We start from the raw sequence: 17,470 nt of genomic DNA on the forward strand, positions 1-17,470 counted from the left end.
GACAGACTTGAGTAGCTGTGACAGGGTCTGTGTTTGTGTAGGCCTGCAAAGCCTAAAATATTTGCTCTCTGGCCTGTTAGAGAAAAAGTGTCCTGACCCCTGTTCTAGGACGACACTTACTAGGTTTGAAGCCCAGCTTCACCACTCACCAGTAGTTTGTCTTCAGGCTAGTGACAAAACCTTCGGAACCTGTTTCCTCATCTCTTAAATGGGGATAATAACATCTACCCCATATATTGACAACTTAAGTATGATAGACAACAGATGCAGTCCTGGACAAGCTTGTGCACTTGTCTTTGGTGGGGGGGTGTCTGCGGGGCCTAATAGATAAGGTGTCTGATTCTGAGTCAGAAGATTGAGGGTTCAAGTCCCTTCATAGTTGCTCCTAGGCATGTTTTTTTTTCTCCCTCTGCTTAAAATTTTCCCCTCTTGGGATTATTCCCTGCTCGGGCCTGTTACCTTCTGGCTGTGCCAGCGACCCACCTTCCCATACCTCAGACATAGCCCTGTGACTGCAACCAGGGTGACCCCAAGGGCACTGCAGGGCCAACAAGGACCAGACTCAAGGAAGACTGTGCACCTTGAAGCCACTGGCCCTGAGTCCTGAGAACCCACTGGGAATTGGCTACATCAACTAGAGTTCAGACAAAAAGAACTGTGATGGACGAGAGAACTGACAGGCAAGGGGTTGGACTGGGATAGGGTAGAGGAGCTGCCCAGGAGGATCAAAGGACAAGTGCATTTTAAATATAAGAGATTATTGTGGTGAAAATGGTTTGGAAATAGTGGTGATGGTTGCACAATATTATGAATGTCACTGATGCCACCAGGTTGTACATTAAAAATGGTTATAATGCCAAATGTAACATCACATATATATATATATATGTAAATATATATATGTATTTTTACCGCCATAAAAATATTTTGAAAAATAGATTCAGAGACTGTAACACAGGACCTGAAACATATTAAGTGCTCAATACGTGGTAGCTTATACCAGGGTGCAAACACTATCTTATCACATTCATTGTTATCCCTGTGCCCAATCAGTAGAGGAATGGGAAAAGGCTCCTTTGTAATCCAGTCACCACCACCTTTGCCACACACTTTCCTGTCACGGTGACAGGGTGACCTCAGTGGAGAGGAGTCTGCGCCCGGTGGGAGAGAGCTGGTGTCACTCCCTCAAGTTCAACCGCGAGGTCTGGCCGTGCCCTAGTCCTCTCCAGCAGCCCTGCCTTTTCTCTCCATCGTCCTATCGGCAGGGGATAAAGGGCTTTTCCAGTGGTGGGCTCTGGATTGGGCATCCCTGGGGCTTCAGGCAAGCCTCCACTCCAGATACCAACAGTTTGAGAGGCCTGGTTACCATGGACACAAAGAAGCACCGCTGCCCACTACGGCCGACGGATGGCATTCTGGGAACGAGCAAATGAATGAGAGAGGGGGGACAGGTGACTTGGGCTCTCGTCCCTGTGCTCGCTCCTACTTGCAGAAGGGTGTGGAGAGAGACGTTCCCGAGGCTGAGGGCTCTGGCTCTGGCTCCGGAGTCACGTGAAATCCCAGCCCCGCCGCTGACTGGCTTCTCTGGCCTTAGGAAAACTTTCCCTATTTCTAAAGTGGAGGTCATTGCCACCTCAGAGCGTGCTTATGCAGCGCTTGCCACATGGAGCAACGTCAAGTGTCAGTTACCACCGGGCCCTGTTTCCTCATCCTCGGTGCAGATCTTCCCAGAAGAGGAGTGGCAGCCCCGCCGGCCAGTTCTGGGAGTTGTCCCCAGGCCAGGCAGTGGGAAGGGATGAATGGGGAGCCTAGTGCCAGGACCAAGGCGATGCCAGAACCCAGAGGGCATCTCTCCGGACCTGTCTCTCCGGCCAGAGAGCCCAGCCCCCCTCCTGGGGGCGTGGCTTGGCCTGGAACTGGTATCCTGGGCTTTTTCTGCACCTCCGAGCCGCGATACCATCCTTTGGGCGGCTTCTCGGGCTGGGGAAACGTGGGGGCTGATGTGCGCACCCTCGCTCCTGCCCTGCCCTGGCCCCGGGCTCGGGGATGGACGCTCAGCCGGCCCTGGTTATTGTCTGCAGCGGCGCCTGCCTACAGCCTCCCTTCAGCCCAGCTCCACCCCTTGCCTGCAAGGTCTGTTTCCTAATAGCTGCTCCAACCACACACCTCGGTTCCGCGAGGAGCCCCTCCTCTTCCTCCCTCCCTCCCTCATCAGGGGTGGGGCCGAGGGGGAAGGCTAACTTGACAGCAGCGCCTCTTTCTTAGCTAGTCACCGGCCCGGCCCCAGAATGCCTGTGTGTGTGTAGCCTCCGCAGAGAGGTGGTCCTCCCGGAGTCTGAGGGGCCGCCGGAGCTGCTGAGAACTGGGCTGGGGCCGGGGGAGGGGGGGGACCGTCCCTGCCATGAGCCCCTTCGGGAATCTGCAGGAGGCAAGAGTCCTCACGCCTCTTCAGCTGCTCCGGAGGGAGAGGTGAGCGCTGGGCAGCCGGCCCGCAGCCAGAGGTGCCGGGAGCCCCGGGCCTGTCATGGTGGCCGACTGCAGCCGGCCTGAGGCGCTCCCAGACGGGTTTGCAGCTGAGCTTGTTTGTCTGGTGTGGGAAGAAGATGGGGAGTTACTTGTCCATCTCGGCTTACTTCACCTCCAGAGACCCCTTTCGGTGAGTTGAGCTCTGAGTCCCTCCCTCCCCATCTTCTTTTCTGCCCCCCGCCCCCCGCCCCCCTGGTCCTGAAGGGAGGGCAGAGTCCTCCCTGAATCTGCTGCTCCGATTTCACTCCTCCTCTGACCATCGGTTCTGTCAGGCAGAAGCCAGTCGAATCTGTTCTGGCAACGGCGAGGTGAGGGATCTGCCCAGAAAGAAGCTCCCGGGGAACGTGGGCCCTCCTTCCCTCCCAGACACACCTGGCGCAGCTTCCAGAAGATGCTGCTGACCTGCCTGCTCTCGGTGCTACTGCTTCCGGGGAAGAGCCCCAACAGGGTGCTGTTCTCCCAGCTCGCATGTTACCTGCAGGCTGTGCTGCCTGCCCAGGAATTTGTCCCAACAAGCAGGATGGACAGGTTTTGCCAAAACCATGGAAGCTGACAGGATCTGGGTGTGGGCAGCCTGGTATACAGTAGGCATTCTTAATGGCAAGCACATTTGCCTCTGGCCTTGAAGGGCTCCTGAGCTCCCAGGTGAATACAGTTGCTAGGGAAAGGCCTGGGAAAGTTCTTCCCAGACAGGGACAATTGGCTTTGGAATGTTCCCGAGCTGCAAGGGCAGCCCCCGCGCATGCCGGGTCTCGGCCTGAGTACCTCTGGGGCTCTCTGTCCGTGGAGCTCCTGGGAGGGGAGGGAGGTGTAGAAACTTTCTCACTACCTCACATCTGCCTTTCTTTGCTCTCCGCCCCACCCCACCTCCAACAGAAACTCCCCAGAGGGTTAGTGGCCCTCGGGGTCCCTCCTTGAATGGAGTCATTCCTGGCTGGGGTGGGGCTTGTTTTCATTCGTTGGGAGCAGCCTGTTGTTCCACGGGCTGCCTCCCCCTCACCAGTGGTCCTGGTCCACTTCTCCCTTCTGGCTTCCCCTGCCCAGCCTCATGCCCAGAACTCGGTGCTAGGATACTAGTCAGGTGGCCAGGCTCTGGGCAGAAAAGCAGAACTCCATGTGGTTTCACGGAACTACTGGACCCTGGTAAAGTGGTGGGAAACCTCTGGATTTGGGGCGGGGGGGGGGGGGGAGACTGGTCCTCAGTGCTGACTCTACCAGGCATCCTGCTGGGCACTTCATTGTTTGATCTCTCAATGACCCCATTTCTCAGATGAGGCAGTTGGTTTCAACTGTTAACATGTGGAGTCCCTGGCCAGCCTTTCCATCTTCCTCCGTTTATCACATCATCTGAAGGCTGGTACCTCCCCCAGGGGTGCTCTAGGTTTGCTTTCCTCTCCCAGCAGAGAGGACAGAGAGCTTGCCTGGCATATCAAAGGGATGCAGAGATTCTTTTCTTAAGAGCAGATGGGGCCCTAGCCGGTTTGACTCAGTGGACAGAGTGTTGGCCTGCAGACCGAAGGGTCCCGGGTTTGATTCTGGTCAAGGGCACATACCTAAGTTGCAGGCTCCTCCCTGCCCCGGCCCTGGTCGGGGCTCGGGCAGGAGGCAACCAATCGAGGTGTCTCTCTCACATCGATGTTTCTCTCTGTCTCTCCCTCTCTCTTCCACTCTCTCTAAAAATCAATGGAAAAATATCCTCGGGTGAGGATCAAAAAAAAAAAAAAAAGCAGCTGGGAATTGATCTTGAGTTTAGAGGCAGGTTTTTCCAGGTGGAGTCAGGGTGCCAAGTGTTTGAAGTAGCCACTAGTTTAAGCCGGGACCTCATTAATCCCTTTTACTCTTAATCCTGGACAGGCACTTTGAGGGAGGAGTTGTCCCCTTAGGAGCCAGGCTGCTGGGCCCTTTTTAATCTCATGGGGGTAGGACCACATTTCTCAGGAGCTAGAGCAGATAATGAACTCCCAACCTGGACCTTTGAGGGCCAGGCTGCCGATGCCGCCCTGGTCTTCCTGTCCTTTGTCCCTGACAACCCCCACCTCTCCCAGCTCTGTTTGCCCAGCTGGGGGTGGGGGGTGCTGACTGACTCACTGACTCACTATAGACCCTCTCCCCTCCCCCAAAAGAGAGGCCACATTCCTGAAGCCACTTCCAAAGTGACAGCCAGTACTTTGGGCTCTGTGCCCCACAGGGGGGACCACCCAGACCCTCCGCTCTCCCAGGTATCAGTCTTATCAGTCACCAGAAAGCCGCTCCCACCATCAGCCCCCTCCTTCCTTACAGGGTGTCTGCAAGGGCCGACCCCTGACCAAGTCCCTGTCCGTTCCCTGGGCCTCAGTTTTCTCCTTTGCAGAGCATAGGGGGGCTCCCTCCACTTCCTAGGCTTCTGATCATGACCCTTGCCGGATTCCCTGGAACAAATAAATGTCCTTGACCCCAGGCCTCTGGGGGAGAACAGAGTCTGCAGGACTTCTGAGGCTGTGGTTGCAAGGAAAATGATGAAACCAGATTCCACGGAGACATGATGAGGCGTGACAGCCTCAAGGAGGGGGAGAGGGAGCCGGGAATGAAGAATGTAATTCCTGCACCCGGGCAGGTGGTGCTCGGCCGAGTGCACCGTCTTCCTCTGCCAGTGCCACTCGTGTCAGGGGTGAGGTGCAGTGACACATGGGCTCCCAATAAGAAAACACCTCAAATTGGAATTTACAAAAGAGGTAAATTAAGGAGTGACGTTTGTCTAACATATTTAGAGGAAATTATATATATATATATATATATACACACACAGAGAGGGGGGGAGAGAGATAGAAACATCAATGATGAGAGAGAATCATTGATTGACTGTTCCTACATGCCCCCTACTGGGGGTCGAGCCCACAACCCAGGCATTACCCTGACCTGAATTGAACCACGACCTCCTGGTTCATAGGTCAGTGCTCAACCACTGAGCAACACTGGCCAGGCCCCAGGATATTTTCCCTCCTTGATTTCAGGGAGAGGGAGGGAGAGAGGGAGACATTGATGTGAGACATGGGAGAGCTTGTTCTATAGCCTGTGTACATCCAGTGTAATAATGACTGTTTGGTTCCATTACCACATGAGGTTGAAAATGTACCTGCAAACATTTGGCCTGAATAAGTTGCTTGTGAGTGAGGACTGGGTCTATCATATTTCCCTTGGCATCTCCCAGCGTAGTCACTTGCCTGTTTGGTCTTGCACATCCAAGGTGCACAGTAACTATTTCCTAATTGATAGGAACTGATTAGAATCTATCGATTTTCTAATTGACTGGATAAATAATTCATTTTAGGATCTTCTCAACTCACAAAAATCTGGTTCTGGGCCAAGAAGCAGGTCCATATTGCTTGGGCATGAGAGGAAAAGGGATCTGTCTCCGTTCACCCTTGGTGTTCTCAAATAAAAAGGGGTCCAGCCTGGCCGGTGCAGGTCAGTTGGCTGAGCGAAGGTTTCATTCCTGGTCAGGGGGCTTGATCCCCAGTAGAGGGTGTGCAGGAGGCAGCTGATCGGTGTTTCTCTCCCTCTCTCAAATCAAGAAAAATATATTAAAAAGAAAAAGAAAGAAAGAAAGGCCTGGCCATGTGACTAAGTGGTTAGAGCATCACCCTGTGCACCAAAGGGTCATGGGTTTAATTCCCGGTCAAGGGCATGTACCTGGGTTTCAGGTTTGATCCCCGGCCCTGGTTGGGGCATGTGCGGAGGCAACCAATGGATGTCTCACATCCATGTTTCTCTCCCCCCTTCCCTCCCTCCCTTCTACTCTCTAAAAATCAATGGGAAAAAAATATCCTCAGGTGAGGATTAACCCCCCAAAAAAGGAGAGTGGGAGGGAAATGAACTCTTACAGGGTATCTGCTATGGGCCAGGCATCATGTTAGGCATTCGTCCGTAATAATTTAATTCTCATAACCCCATGAGATTTTATCATCACCAGTGTACAGAGGAGGAAACGGAGGCTCAGTCATGAAGTAACTGGCTTTAGGTGACACACAGTAAATGGCAAAGAAGGAACATGGACCCGTGGACCTTACGAGTGATTTGTGAGAACCTGAACTGGTTATCTTTTTTTGAAATCTGTGAAATTTACACCAGTTCCCCGCTGATGCAGAATACCTCAGTTTGGATCTGAGCTGCCCGCTGAGCTGGCTGCCAGGGTTTGGTTCGCTGGGTGGCTGCCCAGGCCTCTGGTGCTTTAGAAGAGGCACTCCGAGGTTGTCCTCCGTGCGTGGGGGCCTCGTGGTGCTCTCCCCTGGCTGGAGGGTTTCACTCTGGCTGCTCAGAAGAGTGCAGTGACCATGCTTGGCCCTGGCTGCAGGGCACCCCACCTCCAAGCTGGGTGCCCTGGGGCCTGCATCCAGGGCAGATTTTCACTTTCTCTTGAAACTTTCGAAAAACACCTCGGCTGCCCTAACCGGTTTGGCTCAGTGGATAGAGCGTCGGCCTGCGGACTGAAGGGTCCCAGGTTCGATTCCGGTCAAGGGCATGTACCTTGGTTGCGGGCACATCCCCAGTAGGGGGTGTGCAGGAGGCAGCTGATCAATGTTTCTCTCTCATTGATGTTTCAAACTCTCTATCCCTCTCCTTTCCTCTCTGTAAAAAAATCAATAAAATATAAAAAACAAAACAAAAAAAACCTTGGCTTTGGGAAGGACACATTGTGGCCACATGGCGGTTTCTGAGAATCTGAGGTGGGATTTTTGGTTTTTTGTGGGGTTTTTTTGTTTGTTTGTTTGTTTTGAGTAGCACCTTACATTTCCAGAGTGTGTTTTGGGTTCTTTTCTTAAAAGGGCAGAGGCTGCTGGGGAACATAATGCTGTAGACTAAGTGAAGGAGGAGCGTCGTGCCATATGACATGAGTACTTGGGCTCAAGGAAAAGCCTCATGAAGTGTTAACACTGAAGGGACTTGAGCTCCCAGGGCCCCAGCCTCTTATTTTCACAGACACGGAGCCTGAGGCCCTGCCTGGTAGCTGTGCTGCCTCATGGGTGATGTAGTCCGGTGGACATGGCCTCAGAGCCAACACATGGGTTCAGACTCCCGCTCCATCAAGTGTCAGGGGACGTGCGGAAGTGACCTGGTTGTTCTTCAGCCTTCCAGTCTGTAACACAGGGATAATCCTATCTCCTTGCAGGGTGTGGTGGTCAGGATTAGAGATAATCTGAGTGTGTAAGTGAGGCACCTCCTAGAGGGCCTGAAATATGGCTGGCGCTCGAGTAACAGGTAACAGGAGCTGTTGTGAATCATCTAAGCTAGGACGGCAAGTCTGCAGTGGCCACTCCTCCAGTGGCCAAAGAAGCCATTGTGTTCTGTTCTGCAGCGAAACAGCCTGGGGACCCACAGGCCTCCTGTCAGCTGTTCACCTCCCTGTTCTTCAGAGACACCTGCGGCGACCCGACCCACGTTGGCCACGCTGCTGGCAGTGCCTCTCAGAGGCACAGATGTGTGCCCTGGTGATGTCGTTCCCCAGCAGGCTGGCACGTCTCTCGCCTGCATGCCTGCACTCGTTTCCCTCACGGCTCCCTCTCCTGGGCCTGGCCGGGGCACTTGCAGCAAACAAAAGCAGGATATTGGCAATGGAAGGGAGGACGTGTTCTGGTGCTCCCGTGCCCTGCAGCGCACATGCCATTACAAGGACGTAACAGGGCCTAGGCGTGCAGTTGGGTGCCAATACGTCTGCGCTGGCTTTTCTCCACGGAAGCCACGAGACGGGCAGGACCTGGTGACCATGAGCCACAGAACCGTCACGCTCCCACCTGGTCCGATGATGGGTCTCGCCACTCCCACTGTTTCCAGCATAAAAACCTTTGCTAAGGGCTTACTGACTGTCTCAAGCCCTTTGCTGGGCGCTGAGTCTACCAAGGTAAAATGGGAGACTGTTCCCATCTTCAGGGAGCTCACAGTCTAGTAAAGAAAGACAGGTACCCAGAAGGTGGGAGGCAAGAAGGAAGCCCCTCCTTCTAATGCGGGCCCTCTGCTGGGCACCTCATGGTCATGCAGAACCTCATTTAATCGTACCCTGAAGGTAGGTGGTGATGTTACCATGTCACAAACGAGAAGTGAAGCAGCTGGCCCAAGATCAGTTAGGTCAGCGGTTCTCAACCTGTGGGTCGCGACCCCTTTGGGGGTCGAACGACCCTTTCACAGGGGTCGCCTAAGACCATCAGAAAACACATATGTCATTACATATTGTTTTTGTGATTAATCACTATGCTTTAATTATGTTCAATTTGTAACAATGAAATTGGGGGTCACCGCAACATGAGGAACTGTATTAAAGGGTCGCGGCATTAGGAAGGTTGAGAACCACTGAGTTAGGTGGTCAGCGGTGGTACTGAGGTTTAAACCTTGGGTCATCCAGGGGAAGACATACATGCACAGAATCGAGGGGATCTGTGGTGTAGTCTACATTTTACAGGTGGGGAAACTTAACCTAGAGAGGGAACGGGGCTTGTCCAAGAGTATGTAGCACCGAAGCTCTTGAACCCGGGTTTCCCGATTCAGAGTTCATCCACGGTGCCTTCTACGGAGAGGAGTGTGAGCCGCATGCCCAGAAAGGGGTCTTCCCCTTGACCTCTTATAATGCCTGGTTTTCAGTGCACCATTCTAGGCACTTCATACCCGTACTCCTGATGCCATACTAAGCACCCAACACCCTGAAATTCAGCATGATAGGACAAGCAGGAAATGCTACGGGATGGGGGTGGCTGATGGCAGAAGCCACCAGTGTGGGCTGAGTACCTAGGGGAACTGGATCCTCCACAAGGAGGGATTCTCAGGATCCTGCTTCTTAGACCTCCCTCGCTCCACAGACGTCTCCCTTTCCTTCCTTTCTCCAGCTGCTTCAAGTCGTTCCTGTCCCCCTCCTCGACCTCCCGCAGTGCTTAAAAGTAGTAGTGCTCTCCGTGGACGCTCGCCTGGCATTGTTAAAATTGAGTTTTGTTTAGACATTTTCTTTTCCAGCTCATTATACGTTCTTGGAAGGTGGAATGGGACCTTGTCTATTTATCTTTTAGACCTGCAGTGCCTAGCAAATCACTCTAGTAATACACTTGTCTTACCCTTCACAGTGTGCAAAAGGCTTTCCTTCAACATTAACTTATCCAGTGTTCACACTGGTTCTTTGTAGTTGGATGCCGCTGGTCCCCTGTTGTCAATAAGGAAAAATTACTGAGAGTTGTCCAGAGCTATCTAGCTAGTGGCAGTCAGTGACCAGCAATGTGAGCTACCACTGCCGTCCTTTTTCATAGTTAACCCTTGCTGAGTCCCTACTGTACTAGGTCTTTTATATGAGCGACGTGCACTTCGATACCTATGATTTCACTGTCACAGCATTTCATTTTACGGATGAAGAAACCGGGTTAGAGAAGTGAAATAACCTGCCCAAGATGACATAACTAAAACTAATCCAGGGTCAGGATTCAAACCGAGAGGCGGCGCTTCTGGGAAGCAGGGGTGTGGCCAGTGCTGGTGGTGTGAGGCCTTAACAGGAATAGAGAGTCTGTTAACTAGAAGGAAAGAGCCGGTCTCGGCAGGCCAGGGAGCTCTTAGCGAGGAGGCTCAGAAATGAGGAGGACCTCGTCTGTGCAGACATGGCCTGAGAACACATACCTGGCCTGACCAAGGCGGAGCTTCAGGGGACTGGAGGAGAAAGGAGCTACATACATGGGTCTTATACAGCGAGCACAGTGCTAATGGAGTTTGTTCCCTGCCCCCCAATATGTTAATTTTGAAATTTTTCAAATACATAGAAAAGTTGAAAGAGCCCTGGCTGGTTTAACTCAGTGGATAGAGTGTCGGCCTGCAGACCAAAGGGTCCCAGGTTCGATTCCGGTCAAGGGCACGTAACTTGGTTGTAGGTTCCTCCCCGGCCCTGGCCCTGGTTGGGGCACGTGCAGGAAGCAACCAATTGATGTGCTTCTCCCACATTGATATTTCTCTCTAACTTGCCCTCTTCCACTCTCTCTTAAAAGAAAAAAAAAAATCAATGGAAAAATATCCTCGGGGGAGGATTAAAAAAAAAAAAAGAAGAAAAGTTGAAAGAGTAGTTCAAGGATATCCATGTACCCTTCACCTAGATTCATCATTTGTTAACTTTAAGCCACTTTATCTGTCTATACACACCACAGTATTTATTTGTTTTTGCTGAACTGTTTAAAAGTAAGTTGTAGTTATCTTGACTTTCACCCGTAATTAATGTGCTTCTTCTAAGAATTCTTCTGTGTAACCAAAATATTGTTATTATATCTAAGAAAATTGACAGTAAATTCACAATATAATCTAATGTATAGTCCAAATTCATATTTCCTCAGTTCCAAAAATGTCACTCAAAGCTGTTTTTTTGTGGGGTTTTTTTTAATCCAAGCTTTAGGCATTGCATTTAGTTGCTATGTGTCTAGGCATTTTAAATCTCTGTAGCCCCTACTCCCCACGGCATTAATTTTTTAGAAGAGTCAAGCCCAGTTGTCTTACCAAGTGATTCACATTTTAGGTTTGTCTGATTGTATCTTTTTTAAAAAAAATAATATGGCTTTTAAAATTTATTTTGTTTTAAAGAGAGAGGAAGCAAGAGGGAAAGAGAGATAGAAACACCACTCTTGGTTCATGGGTCGACACTCAACCACTGAGTCACACTGGACAGGCTAATTGTTTCTTTAGCTTAATATTTTGAGGGAAAGAATGCCATATCAGTCATGCTGTTGGCGAAGGGTACATTTTGAAAAGTGGAGGTGAACGAACTTCGTTGGTTACTCGAGATACCTGTCTAGCCCAGAGGTTCTCACCTGGGGCCATGATTAGGCTTCAATCCTTGATATACACGTTTTCCTTGGATGTGCATTTTTTCTGGGAGAGGCTTCTTGGCTCTTAATCAGATTCTCAAAGCGTTTCAAGACCCAGACAGGTTAAGAAACACGGGATCCGAGAAACGTGGATTCCGAGAATCCAGGAGAGACTCCTTATCTTGCCTCCCAGGTGTTCGGAATGCCAGGAGTCCCTCACCAACTGGTACTACGAGAAGGACGGGAAGCTGTACTGCCACAAGGACTACTGGAGGAAATTTGGGGAATTCTGCCACGGGTGCTCTCTGCTGATGACCGGGCCTGTCATGGTGAGTGAGTCCCTCCATCTCTGCTCCTCGTGGCCACCAGAGTCCATTGACCGAGCCTCCAGTTCCCTGTGGTCATTCACCTTCTGGTCTTTCCATCAGCCAAGGCCTCTCTCTTCATTTCATCATCTAACAGGTGTTTGTTGGGCACCTATGAAATAGTGCCAGGTGGGATCCTACCCTCAAAGACTTAACAAGCCAGTGTTGGGTGTGGGTGGGTAGGCAGGCACGGAGGAGACACAACACAATGGGCTGAAAGCCTTAAAGGAGAGAGTTACAGGTTGAGAGGAGGATACAAACACCCAAGCCGTGGCCAGGAAATCAGAAAGGGAGACCCTGGAATGAGCTAGCAGAGAGAGTTCCGCCTCCCCTGCCTGCTCTAAGACAAAGGGCTGTGAGCCTAGTCGAAGATTTGCCAGCTCTGTGTTGGAGAAACTGTGAGCCTTTCTAATGGGGATGATTACTCCTGGGGACTTGGTCTCATGGCTGAGACCAAAACAGTTTTTTGCAATCTCAAAAATGATAGGGGGGCACCAGTCTGGCACTTCCTCCAGAAGCTCTAGGGCAGGAAGTGCAAAGGAACATTCTTGCCGGTATCTGCAAATCCTTGATCGGAGGTCACTCACCCACCTCTGCCCTCACTCTAGCAACAGCGAGGACTCACTCTCTCCATCTGTCCATCTTTCTCCCCACCTGCTCCCAGGTGGCCGGGGAGTTCAAGTACCACCCAGAGTGCTTTGCCTGTATGAGCTGCAAGGTGATCATCGAGGATGGGGACGCATATGCCCTGGTGCAGCACGCCACCCTCTACTGGTAAGACATTGGCCCTGTGTCTACCTTCCCCTATAAGAATGGCCGAGAGAGGGACAGGGGCAGCATGAGTTGGGCGGAAAGATTACTGGGGTATCAGAGCACTGGCTTCCTGTCACAGCAGTGTTCTTAGCCTGTTCTGTAAGCTGTGAGCACGACAATTAGCATCCCTCTGACCTCTGTCCTTTACCTACTGTGAGAGTAACGACATTCTGCCCTGCAGTCCTCCCAGAGAGAGAGAATGGCTAGGAAGTCACTCTCAGAGGACCCCAGAGCATTAAAGGCAAAGGCCCCTTAGAGCTCACTCCGTCCAACTGTCTCCTTTGATAAAAGAAGTTGGGCTGAGGCCCAGAGAGGGGAAGGGGTTGGATTCTCAGTGGGTCGGAGGCAGAGCAAAGAGAACCCAGGCTTCTCATTTCGAGCGGCCAGCGGGATCATGTCTGGGACAGTAATCGTGGGGCTGTGGGTCCTATTGCTTGAAGTCACATGGTGCAATGGTTGCTGGGGTCTTCTGGGCGGGGGGGGCCTCCGGGACCTTAGCCCCCTTCCTGCTCCTCTCCCCAGTGGGAAGTGCCATAATGAGGTGGTGCTGGCACCCATGTTTGAGAGGCTCTCCACGGAGTCTGTTCAGGACCAGCTGCCCTACTCCGTCACACACATCTCCATGCCAGCCACCACCGAGAGCCGGCGGGGCTTCTCCGTGTCCGTGGAGAGCGCCTGCTCCAACTACGCCACCTCTGTGCAAGTAAAAGAGTGAGTATTTTGAGAACCCCAGAGCAGGGCGTCTTGAGCCGAGGCCATAGGTGGGCCTCAAAGGGGCTCAGAACTCGAGTCTTATGCTGAGCCCCCTCCATCCTCATCTTCTGTCTTCCTCCTGGCGCTCACTATGCTGTAACCACACCTGGGCCTTGGCACTTACCGTGCTGTCTGCCCAGGCTGCTTCCCCCCAGATACTTAATGCCGGAACCACTCAGCCTTCACGTGTCAAGTGTCAGATCATGTTAACTCTTTGAAATTATCTGGCTTGATTATGTGTATTAGTTTGTTTATCATTTGTCCTCTCCACGAGTTCCTTCTGGAACTTGTCTTAGTCTTGTCCAGTACTGCATGCCCAGGGCCTGGAACAGTGCCTGGCATATGGTAGGTGTTCATTGATTATTGTTTTGTTGGTTGAGCGAATGAACGGAGGGAGGAGAAAGAGATTAAGACTCCACCCTAGGTCCAGGCCAGAGATCAGCTGGGGAAGGAGTCTGTGTCCCCCTCAATACCAGTAATGAGGCGCCTGTGGCTGCTAACTCTGTACAATCGTGATTGTGCACTTAACGGTGTGCTGCGCACTGGGTGCTTGCAGTGTAGGTGAGAGTTACTAGGTTTGGGGAAGACAGGAAGAGCTGAGGTCTGCTCCAAAGCCTCATTAGATGAAGAGGGGAGGGAATTGTGTTCGGGGCAGAGGTAGGAGTGTGTGGTTGTGTCTGGTATAGGTTGGGTGGTTGGGAGTAGCCAGAGAGGGAGTTGTTAAGTCATGGAGGGCCTGGATTATGAAGACTCAGCAGGTCTATTAAGGGATTAAAGCAACAAAGTGATGCAATCAGGTTAGCATTTTAGAAGGATCGAGGGTGTGGAAGTTGGGTGGGAGGGGAGCAAGCCTAGAGATGTAGAGACCAGTTAGGAGGCTGTTGCATGATCCAGGTGAGAGACGTTGGTAACTATGGCGATGGAGAGAAGGCAGGGTTCTCCAAGATGGTGAGGGTTGGGGGCAGGGAGGAAACTCCGATGGGGAGGATGGCGCCCAAGTTTCTGGCTTAGGCCACTGGGTGAGTGCCCGTTCTCTGTGCATGGCCTGGGCCTTGGGGGCCAGGTGACTCTTCGCTGCACAAGTGAAATTGGTCAGCCTTGTTTTTAGGATTCCTTCACCCGCCTCAACTCCCGTCTGGTCCTAGGGTCAACCGGATGCATATCAGTCCCAACAACCGCAATGCCATCCACCCTGGGGACCGCATCCTGGAGATCAATGGGACCCCCGTCCGCACACTGCGCGTAGAGGAGGTAGAGTGTGTGTCCAGTCTGTCTATGGGTGTGGGGCATGGAACAGACCCCCTGGGAGATCACACTGTGACCTTCACCCCTCTCTACCCCTCGTCTATCTCTTTGTCTTGCCACTGAGCCTGTGACCACTGGTGACCTCCTGTGTCAGCCTGGCATGTCCCCAGGGCTGCAGGGATGGCCTGACAGATGGGGAAGCTGACAGGATGCCAGGCAGAGGGCACTGTGGGGTACTGGCATCTGGAGGCCACTGTTAGCCAAGTTGAGCCTGGGCCACACTGTGCTTGGATCCTCTGGGCTGACGGTGGGTGGCCTGGGGGGAGCCAGCCGGTGGGATCCAGCCTGACGCTGCTCCTTGGCCGCAGGTAGAGGATGCAATTAGCCAGACGAGCCAGACACTTCAGCTCCTGATTGAACACGACCCCGTCTCCCAGCGCCTGGACCAGCTGCGGCTGGATGCACGGCTCTCTCCCCACCTGCAGAATGCTGGGCACTCGCACACCCTCAGCACCCTGGACATCAAGGAGAACCTGGAAGGGACTCTGAGGAGACGTTCCCTAAGGTGCCCACGCCCATCACCCTGGTTCCGTGTTGCCCCAGGCCTGTCCCTCCGATGAGCCAGAGCTGGCTTTCGGAGACCGGCAGTCAGGAAGGGAACCAGCTGGCCAGAGACGGGCTGGCTCTGAGGATTGTGCTGACCCAGCGCCCCGCAGGGAGATCACAATTTCATAACCAGGACCTGTGCGCGATCTAACCCAGCTGTTGGCCAGGTTCCCATAGAAACCAGAGGGTCAGACTGTCCACTGCACTCCTGAGCTGGACCCCGAAGGGCAGCGTGGCCTAAGGGGAAAACACAGAGCTTAGGGGCTGGAGTTGGGGCACAGGTAGGATTAAGAAACATAAATAAGGATGTTGAAAACTATAAAACAAGGAGGAATGCAAGTTGTTTTGGATTTGAGGGACCAAAACCAAGTATGTGGGGAGGCTGAGAGAGCAGGAGCTGGAGCACTGGCTCTCCAGGCAGGCACACCCCGACGGCACCTTCTAGCTGAGCTGCCTCCCTTCGCGTATCGCTCCATCTCGCCTGGCCTCTGTCTGCATCTGTGAGGTGGAGTCGCAAGATAAAGGTGGCTGTCTCCCCAGTTATGTAAGGACTCGGTGTCAGCAAGGATGCAGAGCAGCCCAGTGTCAGCACTCAGCAAAGGCGAGGTGCTGTTAGTGTTACTGGGAGTCAGGTTCTTGATCCGCCCTCCTGACCAAACAGGCCAAGTCGCTCAGGGCCCTCTTGGCTGGCGTCTGTTGGAAATAGGGCCCTCCCCCGACAGGTGGCTCCTGTCACTCCTGGCTGCCCTCTTGGCCTCAGTCAGCATGAGCGAGCTGGTGGCGGCCCGGCGCCAGAGGGCTGAGAAGGCCTGGGAAGAGGGAGGTGTGGGTGGGGGTGGCCAGGGAGCTGCTCAGATACCTAGAGGGCCGTCATGCACGAGAGAGGCCAGCTCACCTGGGGTGCCCCTCTGGCACACTCGGCAGGAGCCGGGGCGGAAGAGCAGGGGCTGGGAAGCTGCGGGCCGTCCTTGCCGGGAAGCCCAGTGACACAGGTGTGTCCCCGGAGAGGAGGTTGCAGGGTTGCAGTCCACCTTCAGTGCCGCGGACTCAGCGTCTCGTCCTGCCTTCAGGAAGTCAAAGCAGCAGTCACCAGCCATTACTGTGACCGGCTGCTCTTAAACATGGAGACATACTGGCTTTATTGCTGTAGAAATGATACACGCTGATTATTTTTAAATGTAGGAAAGGTAGCCAGATACAAAGATGTGCAGAATATCCCAAATCCCACGTGGTCATTTTGGGGGATGGCAGTAGGCTGGCACTGTGACCCCGTTAGTGCCTCCAATGGAGCAGACATGGGCGGCGGATCACCATCTACCGTGCTGTCCTGTACTGAGCGCTATGAGCCAGTAGCATGTAGTCATTCATTCCAGGTGAGAAGTACTCAGGGTTCCCGCTTTGAATGTACTTAAATACTGATGTTTGCAGCCCCCACATGGTACCTCTGTCTGACATGAGAGTCCCCTTCCCCAGTCATAGGTCCTGAACTACATACGTTGGAAAGGACAGGGTAGCCCTGAGGTGCCTGCCCCCAGGGTTTCCTGGCAAGTCTCTGGGGGCTACCCTATCCCTAGCACCATCTTTCCTCATCCTCAGGCGCAGTAACAGCATCTCCAAGTCCCCCGGCCCCAGCTCCCCAAAGGAACCCCTGCTGTTTAGCCGTGACATCAGCCGTTCCGAATCCCTTCGCTGCTCTAGCAGCTACTCCCAGCAGATCTTTCGGCCGTGTGACCTGATCCACGGGGAGGTCCTGGGGAAGGGCTTCTTTGGGCAGGCCATCAAGGTAAGCACGGGCAGCAGCTGTTCTGTTCCTCCGCCCCTCCTCCCTCCCTCGCCGCCTTTTGGGGAATTCTTATCATGTGGTCTCACCGTACGCCCTGCAGGACACCAGGCCTCCTTCCTGGCTGCAGGTGGTGGTGTCAGGGCTGCACCTGCCACCCCAGTCCTCCCAGGCTACCTAAGGTCAGCGTTGCTGTTGCAATGAGCTTGGTGAACCCGGAGTCCGGGGTTGGGAGGAGCTGTGCCTGTGGCCCGCCCATATCCAGGCAGTGGGTGTTTTTAGGCGCCCAGAAGCCCCAGTGCTGGGCATGCTGCAGGGAGCCCACGGGGGAGTGGCTCCTGCCTCCCTGATGAGCAGTCTCGGGGACTAACCTCTCTCTCTTTCTTTCCTCCTCCTCCTCCTCTACTGAGAGCTGGGAGGGGGGGTCAGGTAAGCCATGTGTCTCAGCTTTTGGAGCATTGGGGCTGGAGAGCTCACCCCCAACCCTCTCAGCCTCCCTAGCGCATGTCTGTGGCATTGGCCTTCCTGCCCCTAGATTTCTGTTCACCTGAGGGACTCACTCCCTTCTCAGATGACCGGAGCCCCTGCCT

The 17,470-nt window shown here is 53.3% G+C and overlaps 1 protein-coding gene across 4 annotated transcripts in view; it reads left to right on the top strand.

Moving 5' to 3' along the window:
- The window catches only part of LIMK2 (LIM domain kinase 2), a 53,180-nt gene that overhangs the window by 25,274 nt on the left and 10,436 nt on the right, over positions 1 to 17,470 (top strand). For 3 of the 4 annotated variants that reach the window (XM_006105534.3, XM_023746560.1, XM_014447679.2), the window contains exons 3-8: positions 11,512 to 11,647; positions 12,348 to 12,457; positions 13,019 to 13,207; positions 14,395 to 14,500; positions 14,863 to 15,059; positions 16,697 to 16,883. In XM_006105534.3, coding sequence (XP_006105596.1) covers positions 11,512 to 11,647; positions 12,348 to 12,457; positions 13,019 to 13,207; positions 14,395 to 14,500; positions 14,863 to 15,059; positions 16,697 to 16,883 — 925 coding nt within the window. Of the gene's footprint in view, positions 1 to 2,247; positions 2,657 to 11,511; positions 11,648 to 12,347; positions 12,458 to 13,018; positions 13,208 to 14,394; positions 14,501 to 14,862; positions 15,060 to 16,696; positions 16,884 to 17,470 lie in introns of those variants that run through there. The other variant, XM_006105535.3, reaches the window with a different exon arrangement.

Source organism: Myotis lucifugus, unplaced genomic scaffold (genome assembly GCF_000147115.1).
Source record: "Myotis lucifugus unplaced genomic scaffold, Myoluc2.0 scaffold_694, whole genome shotgun sequence".
NCBI classification, from domain to species: domain Eukaryota; kingdom Metazoa; phylum Chordata; class Mammalia; order Chiroptera; family Vespertilionidae; genus Myotis; species Myotis lucifugus.